Source organism: Entelurus aequoreus, linkage group LG26, assembly GCF_033978785.1.
Source record: "Entelurus aequoreus isolate RoL-2023_Sb linkage group LG26, RoL_Eaeq_v1.1, whole genome shotgun sequence".
NCBI lineage: Eukaryota > Metazoa > Chordata > Actinopteri > Syngnathiformes > Syngnathidae > Entelurus > Entelurus aequoreus.
In genome coordinates, this window is record NC_084756.1 from 10,305,956 (window position 1) to 10,317,015 (window position 11,060).

General features: G+C 39.9%; 1 protein-coding gene across 1 annotated transcript in view; it reads left to right on the forward strand.

Annotated features, from left to right (window-relative positions):
* Window positions 1-10,844, forward strand: part of LOC133643504 (neurexophilin-2) — a 175,816-nt gene extending 164,972 nt beyond the window's left edge. Inside the window, exon 2 of the mRNA XM_062038127.1 lies at window positions 5,505-10,844. Within this exon, the coding sequence (XP_061894111.1) occupies window positions 5,505-6,323 (819 nt within the window). The 3' untranslated portion in view covers window positions 6,324-10,844. The remainder of the gene's footprint in view (window positions 1-5,504) is intronic.
* The last annotated feature ends 216 nt before the right edge of the window (window positions 10,845-11,060 follow it).

Here is an 11,060-nt window from a genome sequence, read left to right on the forward strand (position 1 = left end):
CGCATTGACAGGGAAGTTGTCGTCACACGTCCACTGACTCTACATACTTTTTTCCCCCAGACATTAAATCCAGCTTATTTTCACCTCCCGTAGAGCAGCATTGACTCATCGGCGCAATGCCGCTCTTGTCTCGGCGTGAACGGCAGTGAACGTCTTCAAAGGGATCATTATCGCTGTCACTAGTCATTTATCAACACCTGACCACTGACGTTTATTTTTGTGGTCAATAAGCATTCACTTATTCAAGCATCAATCAATGTGGGCAGAAGGCGCGCTAATGAATAGTCATCAGAAACTGATACGTTCATTTCATGACTGAGTGATGCCTGCGCTAATAGAAATATGGACTTATGTATTGGAGTAAGTGATTGATGGGATCATACCTGCCACTACGGAAGGGTGTGATCATGGACTCATCTTGAAATGTTTGCTGGTGGGGATTAGTTTCAAACTAATCCGGCCATATTCATACACTGTGTTGCCAAAAGTATTTGGTCACCCGTCCAAATGATCAGAATCAGGTGTCCTAATCACTTGGCCCGGCCATAGGTGTATAAAATCAAGCACTTACACTGCAAAAACTGAAATCTAAGTAAGATTAAATATCTCAAATAAGGGTGACATTTGCTTAATTTCTGTCTAATAAGATAATTCTTCTCACTAAGCAGATTTTATGTTTAAGTGTTTTACTTGTTTTAAGTGTTTTGGTCCTAAATGATCTCAGTAAGATATTACAGCTTGTTGCTGAGATTTTATGACCTATATTGAGTAAAACATGCTTGAAACTAGAATATCAACTGTTGCAAAGCTTTGTCATCAACACTCACAAGTACAAAACTACTTTTTTTAAAGTAAGAATTTCTTATTTCAAGCATGAAATATAAAATCATGACTTTGACACAATTGTGTCTCATAATTAAAACGAACTTTGCGGTTTTATTTTCAATGAAACAATAGAAAATACGTACTCATATAGTAGTACAGTAAACTGACAGTTAATATTTAAACATTTAACATGTGACATTTCAAACAATTTTGAACAGAAATAAATTTGGCCGGGGGTCGGGCTATAAATATATATATATATATATATATATATATATATGTATGTGTGGGGAAAAAAATCACAAGACTATTTCATCTCTACAGGCCTGTTTCATGAGGGGTTTTCCTCAATCCTCAGAAAAGAAAAAAAAATAAAAATAAAAATCTCCTGAGGATTGAGGAAAACCCCTCATGAAACAGGCCTGTAGAGATGAAATAGTCTTGTGATTTTTTCCCCACACATACATATTACGCTCTACCACGGTATCGAGCACTATTTTTTGGATAATCTAATTAAGACATATATATATATATATATATTTACATTCCTTGCACACTAATTGACTGAAAGAGCATGCACTTGGTGCGATGATGTCATGTTATCGATGGGAAAATGCATTTTTAGACAAAAGGATTTGCCTGAGCGGCTAGGAGACCCCGAGAGTAACAAGCGGTTGCTTTGTTGCCTTTCCATTAAGAACCATAAATTAGTTTTTATTGTAAGTTTACTGGTTTCAAGAAATGTAATGCAGAGCGCATATCATCATGTCAAGATAATGGCACTAGCATTACTTCATTTAAGAACATTTTTCAACATATTGAGAAAAAAGGTCTCATATTTGTTTTTTCTACCAAGAAAAGTGCACTTGTTTTTAGTGAGAATATACTCATTTTAAGGTATTTTTGGGTTGAGATGAGCTAATTTTACTTGTTTTGGAAAGTCTTGACAAGCCAAATGTTCTTGTTCTATTGGCAGATAATTTTGCTTAGTTCAAGTAAAATACCCCTCATTTTTGTATTTTTGTTGTTTTTGAACACTGACTTTTTGCAGTGTAGGCATGGAGACTGTTTCTACAAACATTTGTGAAAGAATGGGCCTCTCTCAGGAGCTCAATCAATCAATGTTTACTTATTGTGGAGGTTGCCTCCGAGCATCTCCACTGTCATACACGGCACAGGAGCCAAGCGTGCAGGTTTTAACAAGGTTTTAATAAACATGGGTTTTTAACAAAAGTTTTCTCTCCTGAAAGACGCGACTTTTCAGCCACGTCCGTATCCTCTCTCTTCTCCTGCTCCCGGCCGCGTACTGTTAAAGACAACAGATGATTAGATTAACACGTACCACCTGTGAAATCTAATCACCTGCCAGCTGTGTCTCGCCGTCAGCACTGCCATGCCCCCGTCTGATGGTGCTCTGTCCTCAGCACCATGGACAGAGGAGGAGGTGCCTGCTCCTGCAGGCAGCGCTGGCCACATCTCCCTCCACACTTACATAGCCTTAAACCACGAGTGTCTCAAAGGGCTGCACAAGCCACAATGACATCCTCGGCTCAGATCCCACATCAGGGCAAGAAAAAACTCAACCCAATGGGATACAATGAGAAACCGTCCTCTTCAAACATGACTGTACACCAGTGTGCACAAAGCAAGGTCCATAAAGATATGGATGACAGAGTTTGGTGCGGATGAACTTGACTGGCCTGCACAGAGTCCTGACCTGAAACCGATAGAACACCTTTGGGATGAATTAGAACGGAGACTGAGAGCCAGGCCTTCTCCACCAACATCAGTGTGTGACCTCACCAATGCGCTTTTGGAAGAATGGTGGAAAATTCCTATAAACACACTCCGCAACCTTGTGGACAGCCTTCCCAGAAGAGTTGAAGTTGCAATAGCTGCAAAAATCATATTGATTCCTATGGGTTAGGAATGGGATGGCACTTCAAGTTCATATGTGAGTCAAGGCAGGTGGCCAAATACTTTTGGCAATATAGTGTACCTGGACAGCTGTGTGTTTTTTACGGATGCAAGTACGACTGTAGCAGTGCCAATCAAGGCTGTGGAATCATAAAGGTAGAAAACTGTCTGAACAAACGTGAAGATATTGTTTATAGGACACTTTGTGTGGTACTTCGGATACAAAAAAAAGGAAAATTAATTGAAGAACTATTGTAAATTTGTATGGATTTCTCATGTTTTTATACATTGGTACCTCAATTTTTGGGAAGGGCAGAGGTACCTTTATACTTTATGTAACCCACCTGGTTCAGCCCCTGCTTTTTTTTTTTTATTCCCTAGGATTTAAACCTGGGTCTGGCCTGCTAGCTACAGAGCTAAAAGCCCGGGGTATCAACCCGATAGCCAGCACTGCTCTTGAAGTTGTCAGGGAGTAAGGTTTACTAATGTACATATGGCCCAGGCCTCTGTTCCAATTACTATGAGTTCTTCCTTGAATTCAAGGTTTCTCACCTTCCTAATCACTCACAACTTTCTTTACTGGTAAAAAAAAAAAAAAAATGCAGAAATACAAAGTCACCAGTGATTCTTTGTTTGGGCACTGCATTCCGTTCATCAAACATAAAGCTCGAACATGAAGTAAGGCTCCACTTTTCAACGTGAAAACTACTAAGATGCATGTTACAGTCAAACAGTTGGTGTGTAATAAATACAATACTTACAGTACAAAGACTTTGTAAGGCGCAACATAAAACTTGACTGGCACATTCTGCTCAATGGCCAAGACTACTTCTTAGCGAGGCCACACATCGTAGTCTATACACTATTGCCATCTAACGTCTTGGAATTACAACTGCATGCAAAGTGTAATACAGTGTATAAAACATTGAAATGAGACCCAGGACATCAAACAGGACATCAAACATTTAAACAATTAGCATTTATCAACACACACAAAAGTACCGAAAATTGGTACTGCTGAGTACCGGTATCGATTCGCACGTACCAGTAATTGTACTGTATCAGTTCAAATTTCAAAGGTACCCATTGTATGGATGTTCTCATTCATCCAGGTCATTCATCTCACACTATTATGTTAGATCCACTATGGACTGGACTCTCACACTATTATGTTAAATCCACTATGGTCTGGACTCTCACAATATTATGTTAGATCCACTATGGACTGGACTCTCACACTATTATGTTAGATCCACTATGGACTGGACTCTCACACTATTATGTTAAATCCACTATGGACTGGACTCTCACAATATTATGTTAGATCCACTATGGACTGGACTCTCACACTATTATGTTAGATCCACTATGGACTGGACTCTCACACTATTATGTTAGATCCACTATGGACTGGACTCTCACAATAGTATGTTATATCCACTATGGACTGGACTCTCACACTATTATGTTATATCCATTATGGACTGGACTCTCACACTATTTTGTTAAATCCACTACGGACTGGACTCTCACAATATTATGTTAGATCCACTATGGACTGGACTCTCACAATAGTATGTTATATCCACTATGGACTGGACTCTCACACTATTATGTTAGATCCATTATGGACTGGACTCTCACACTATTATGCTAGATCCACTATGGACTGAACTCTCACAATATTATGTTAGATCCACTATGGACTGGACTCTCACACTATTATGTTAGATCCACTATGGACTGGACTCTCACACTATTATGTTAGATCCACTATGGACTGGACTCTCACACTATTATGTTAGATACACTATGGACTGGACTCTCACACTATTATGTTAGATACACTATGGACTGGACTCTCACACTATTATGTTAGATCCACTATGGACTGGACTCTCACAATATTATGTTAGATCCACTATGGACTGGACTCTCAAACTATTATGTTAGATCCACTATGGACTGGACTCTCACAATATTACGTATGTTAGATCCACTATGGACTGGACTCTCACACTATTATGTTAGGTCCACTATGGACTGGACTCTCACACTATTATGTTAGATCCACTATGGACTGGACTCTCACACTATTATGTTAGATCCACTATGGACTGGACTCTCACACTATTATGTTAGATACACTATGGACTGGACTCTCACACTATTATGTTAGATCCACTATGGACTGGACTCTCACAATAGTATGCTAGATCCACCCGACGTCCATTGCACCGGCCGCTCCAGGGTTTCTCATTGCTATCCCATTGGGTTGAGTTTTTTCTTGCCCTGATGTGGATCTGAGCCGAGGATGTCGTTGTGGCTTGTGCAGCCCTTTGAGACACTCGTGATTTAAGGATATATAAGTAAACATTGATTGATTGATTGATTGATTGATTGTATTTTCTCCATTTTTTTTTTTCCGCCTGCATTCACAGTCCATGTTCTTTGTTTGTCGCTTGTAGCTTTGATGTAAGCTACCTAGCTACATGGCTCTAAAAGTAGCTGAGCTACAAGAAAAGCTACTCGTTAAAAAAGTAGCTAAGCTACCGCCCAGCTGCGGGAAGATGTAGTTAATCTACGTAGCTTAGCTACATGAAGCTTGTTACTGCCCATCCTAGGACTTAGCTTACATGGTCGAACCAAGAAGAGGGCGATATATCATACCTGCAGCTCATTGGAATGCGAGCGCCCAATCAGCCATTTCAAGTATGCTTCAACATTTGACACTAATTTTCTATTGTTTCTTCCATGTCAAGGTCCAAGGGTTGGACAAGAAAGTGGACTTCGCAGACCTGGGCCAGGTGGGCTCCGCGATGAAGACTCTTCCTTACAGCATGGCCGGAGGCACAGGTGGAGCACCACCAGGAGGAGCTGGTAAACCTCCGTACCAAACCCGAATCTTCTCTTCCTCCTTTGACCAGACACCCCTGAAATCCAAGCCGCCCGCCTACAGTTTCTTTAACCCTTACGACACGGCCCGTAACCAGTCCCTGCTGGTAGATCAGACGGGGTACCGCTCAAAGCGTAAGCCCTCTCTGAAGACTGCAATGAAGACTAAGAAGATCTTTGGCTGGGGGGATTTCTACTTCAACGTCAAGACCCTCAAGTTCAGCTTGTTAGTGACAGGGAAGATTGTGGACCACATCAACGGGACGTTCACCGTGTACTTCCGTCACAATTCGTCCAGTCTTGGGAACGTGTCAGTCAGTATTGTCCCTCCCACCAAAGTGGTGGAGTTCGAGGTCCTCCAGCAGCAGTTCTTGCACCCCCACAGCCAACAAGAGGTCCAGATCCAAGAGACCCAGCAATCCCCCGTCGACCCCAAAGAGGTGAAGACTTTTAACTGCCGGGTGGAGTACGAGAAAACCAACAGGTCCAAGAAGCCCAAACCCTGCCTGTACGACCCGTCCCAGACGTGCTTCACGGAGCACACCCAGTCGCACGCCGCCTGGCTCTGCGCTAAACCCTTCAAAGTCATCTGCATCTTCATCTCCTTCTTTAGCATCGATTACAAGTTGGTTCAGAAGGTGTGCCCGGACTACAACTTCCAAAGTGAGCACCCTTACTTGGGATAAAAAAGGCAAGAAGAAAGACTGATGGGAATGATAGTCATATTGATTACATATTGATGGAGCAGGGAACACTTTCTTGCCTCTAAGCTGCTGTGATTTCAAACAAGTATCATCAAAGTTTTGGATGCTTAGGATGAGGCTTGGTCCTTTTTCTCCTCCCTTCAACTTTCCCTTTTTTGGAGCTCTTTGTGTAAATATTGATCTCAACCCTCAGCGCACTTATTGTTTTGATATATTGGTTTCTTAGTGTGCTTACCGTACTGACTTCAATTCAAGAAGGTATATTTTCCCCTAGAAAAAAAAAAAAAAAGTACGAAAAAGGCAGGTCGTCTTATATTCGGGGTCGGGAAAGCTACGGTATAATGTACATGCAAACCACCTGCCGTAACTTCTCTCCCAGGCAAGTCAGAGCTTTTCTTCCTGTTATTCACACACATGTACAGTATAATGCTGATTGGGGTATGATCAATGAAGCAAAGTAATCAAGCAACTATCTAGCAACAGAAGAAAATATGGAAATAATATATATCTTGTTATGAAAAAAAATGTCTGTGATTGTATCCGAAAGAAAATTGTGTTTACCAAAAACAGAAGGGTCAAACAAACAAACCGACAGATGGCGCAAGACACCTCAAAGGTTGTTAGCAAGTTACCAAATAACAGCGGGGTGCTCAATTTAAAGGGGTACCGCACTTTTTTAGTCCGTCATTCACAATTCTTATGAAAGACAAGATCACATATATTTTTTCTTTTTTTGTGCATTCTAACTCGTAAATAAAAGCTAGCAAAAGTCAGCTAACAATAGAGCCAATGGGAGTCACTCTATCCCGCCTATAAAGCGCTCTAAAAAAAACCTCCTAAAAACCCCAGCAATGTTTTAAATACACGCTGTGAGTATATATGTAATGTAGCAACAGGAAAAATCATAATAACATGAAATATTTACATGTTTTGCTCATGCTAAGCATACGACGGCCTATTTAATTTGATAGAAAAATCACAACGTTCGCGTTTCCCTTCAACAACAACAACACTACTAATCATGGAAGACTTCATGAGAGACAACAAAGACTACTTTGGGGCAAATTATGATCCAGAAACATATATTTTTGAGCATGAATACAAGGAGGATGGGCAACAAGTTATGGAAGCTATGTGCTGAACAGATGCAGCTTTTGTAAAACACTAAGCACCATGTAGCAGCATTGCTAAGTGCTTAACAAGATATGTAAACTACCAACATACTATTATGATCACTTACTGTACAATGTCTGCTCTTCCTAAGGTGACGATTGATGGGATGTTTATCTTTTTGTTTAGAACTTTTCGTAAATGTCATGAAGACAAGCATTTATATTTGTGTCTTTCTTGACATCTACGTGTCTAATTTGGATGTCAAAGTTGACCACTTCTCGATTTATGGCCACATCCTTCTACTATCCAAGTGAGAGGCATGATTTATAATCAAGAATTGACTTTCCTCAACTTACAAGCAATGCAACAGCAGCAGCTCAGTATGCCAATAGAGCAGCATAAGCTAGTTAGCTCTCTGTGATCACACGGCATCGCTTAAAATAGATCGTCCGTGTTAGCGCTTGTAGTAACAATATCGCTAATACTTTAATATTCAGGTCACGAGATGTAGCAACAGGCAAAATCATAATAACATGAAATATTTACATGTTTTGCTCATGCTAAGCATACGACGGCCTATTTAATTTGATAGAAAAATCACAACGTTCGCGTTTCCCTTCAACAACAACAACACTACTAATCATGGAAGACTTCATGAGAGACAACAAAGACTACTTTGGGGCAAATTATGATCCAGAAACATATATTTTTGAGCATGAATACAAGGAGGATGGGCAAAAAGTTATGGAAGCTATGTGCTGAACAGATGCAGCTTTAGTAAAACACTAAGCACCATGTAGCAGCATTGCTAAGTGCTTAACAAGATATACAAACTACCAACTTACTAAAACGATCGCTTGCTGTACAATGTCTGCTCTTGCTAAGATGCCGATTGATGGGATGTTTACCTTTTTGTTTAGTGTGAAGAATTGTTCGTAATTGTCATGAAGACTGTCATGTCGGTGTGATCATGTTTTGTTTTAGTCATGTTCGGTTTTGTTTTTGGACTCTTTGTGCACTTTTGTTTGTTTTGTCACCATAGCAACCCATTAGTTTTCACCTGTCATGTCACACACCTGTTTTCACGTTCGGACTCACACACCTGTTGTCAATCATGTCTGTATTATTTAAAGCCCATTGTTTTCAGTTAGTCTGCCTGGCGACATCACACTTTATGATCACTCTTCTTCATGCCATGTTTACAGTCCCATGCCAAGTAAGTTTTTGTTTCATGTTCATAGTTTTTTGCCTTTGTGCAAGTCTTTTGTTTTCATTAGCCAAGTTTTGCACCTCCGCTGTGAGCGCTTTTTGTTTGTTCCTTTTTTGATGGATTAATTAAAACATGTACTTACATTCACGTCTTGCCCGCGCCAACTTTCCATTGCCTTCCGGGAAAACAAACCTCAAGGACCAAGTCTTGACAAAGACCAGCATATATTTTTGTCTTTCTTGCCATCTAGATGTCTAATTTGGATGTCAAAGTTGACCACTTCTTGATTTATGGCCACATCATTCTACTATCCAATTGAGAGGCATGATTTACAATCGAGAATTGACTTTCCCCTACTTACAGGCAATGCAGCAGCAGCAGCAGCAGCTCAGTATAAGTATTGTTAAGCTTCGCCAGGCTGGAAAGCATTCACCGTGTAGTTACAGGTCCATGGTTTAATAGTATTGTTGATTTTCTGTCTATCCTTCCAGTCAGGGATTTATTTCTTTTGTTTCTATCTGCAGTTAAGCACGATGCTATCATGTTAGCTCTGTAGCTAAAGTGCTTCGCCGATGTATTGTCGTGGAGATAAAAGTCACTGTAAAATACAAATCCGTTATCCACAATAGAAAAAGGAGAGAGTGTGGAATCCAATGAACCCTTGTACCTAAGTTACGGTCAGGGCGAAAAAAGATACGTCCTGCACTGCACTCTAGTCCTTCACTCTCACGTTCCTCATCCACAAATCTTTCATCCTGGCTCAAATTAATGGGGTAATCGTCGCTTTCTCGGTCCGAATCGCTCTCGCTGCTGGTGTAAACAATGGGGAAATGTGAGGAGCCTTTCAACCTGTGACGTCACGCTACTTCCGGTACAGGCAAGGCTTTTTTATCAGCGACCAAAACTTTATTGTCGATGTTCTCTACTAAATCCTTTCAGCAAAAATATGGCAATATCGCGAAATGATCAAGTATGACACATAGAATGGATCTGCTATCCCCGTTTAAATAAAAAAAATCATTTCCGCAGGCCTTTAATATTCAAGTCACAAGATGTAAATGTGAATATTGTTGGTTGGTTTGGATGGTTTTTAGAATGCTTTATGGGCGGAATAGTGTACTCCCATTAGCTGCATTGTTAGCTACTTCTTACTTGACGTACATTACAAGTTAGACTGCATAAAAAATAATAAAAACATAAGTGTTCTTGTCTTGCATAGGCATTGTGAATGATCGGCAAAATTCTAATAAAAAGGCGCAGTCCCCCTTTAATGAAGCAGCGTTATTAAAAAAACTGCCTAGCAACTAAGAATAATGACATCCTGAAATCGGAAATGTGATTTTAAAAGAATAGATTGATTTTTGTCCAAAAGTTGTTGTTTTTTAAAACAGGGGTTGTCTTCTACAAGGCGTGTCATAAAGTTTCCAAGACTGCTGATGTAATCACTTTCTGATTCTTAATTGTCCATCTGACCTTGACATGCTCCTCTTTCCATTGGGCATTTCCACGCAAGAGGTCCAAGGTCACAGGGGTGCAACTCGAAGAGCTTCCCGTTTCTCTCCATCTACTCGACCACACAGCAGCAAAACTGTTCCAAGGGGGCTCATCAAAAGGGACCCCGTTTTAAAGACGTGGACTCCTTCCAGGAGTGTTTAAAGACGTGGCAGGGAAAGCTAAGATTGTCTCCTGGGCCCAGGTGTTCAAAGGTAATCTGATTGAAATTTGGATAAATTCTTGAAAATCAGTTGTTCAAAACCAAAAGTGAGTCTGAAATCAGATTAGGTTGCATAATATTATATGTATATCTGCGTCTTTAAAAAAAACTGTTTATTGGAGTGTATTGGATCTCGGTAACAAAATGTAATTAAAATCAAATGATAAGTGGTCAAATAAATAACATTCATCAAGCGGTAGATACACATTTATTTATTGATCATGTTTCAACTGGTTGTTCAAAACCAAACAGTTGAAATGAACAAACCTAACACTGAAGACCAAGAAAGTAGAAATAACATAATAACAATAAAGTATTCAATTCTAACTCTATTTGGAAACGTAATATTTACAGACACATCCAACAATTTAAAAATAGTTTCTGACAATGTGTTGTTTTTTTTTGTTTTGTTTTGTTTTTGTAATGTTTAAAGGTTGAAATGTTTAATTAAAGTACATGGAATGTATATTTGTTCTTGTTTTTTATATATCTGGCACAGATATTGGCTGGTCGAAAGACATTGAAAATTAGGTACACTATATTGCCAAAAGTATTTGGCCACCCATCCAAATGATGAGAATCAGGTGTCCTAATCACTTGGCCCGGCCACAGGTGTATAAAATCAAGCACTTAGGCATGGAGACTGTTTCTACACACATTTGTGAAAGAATGGAGCACAGTG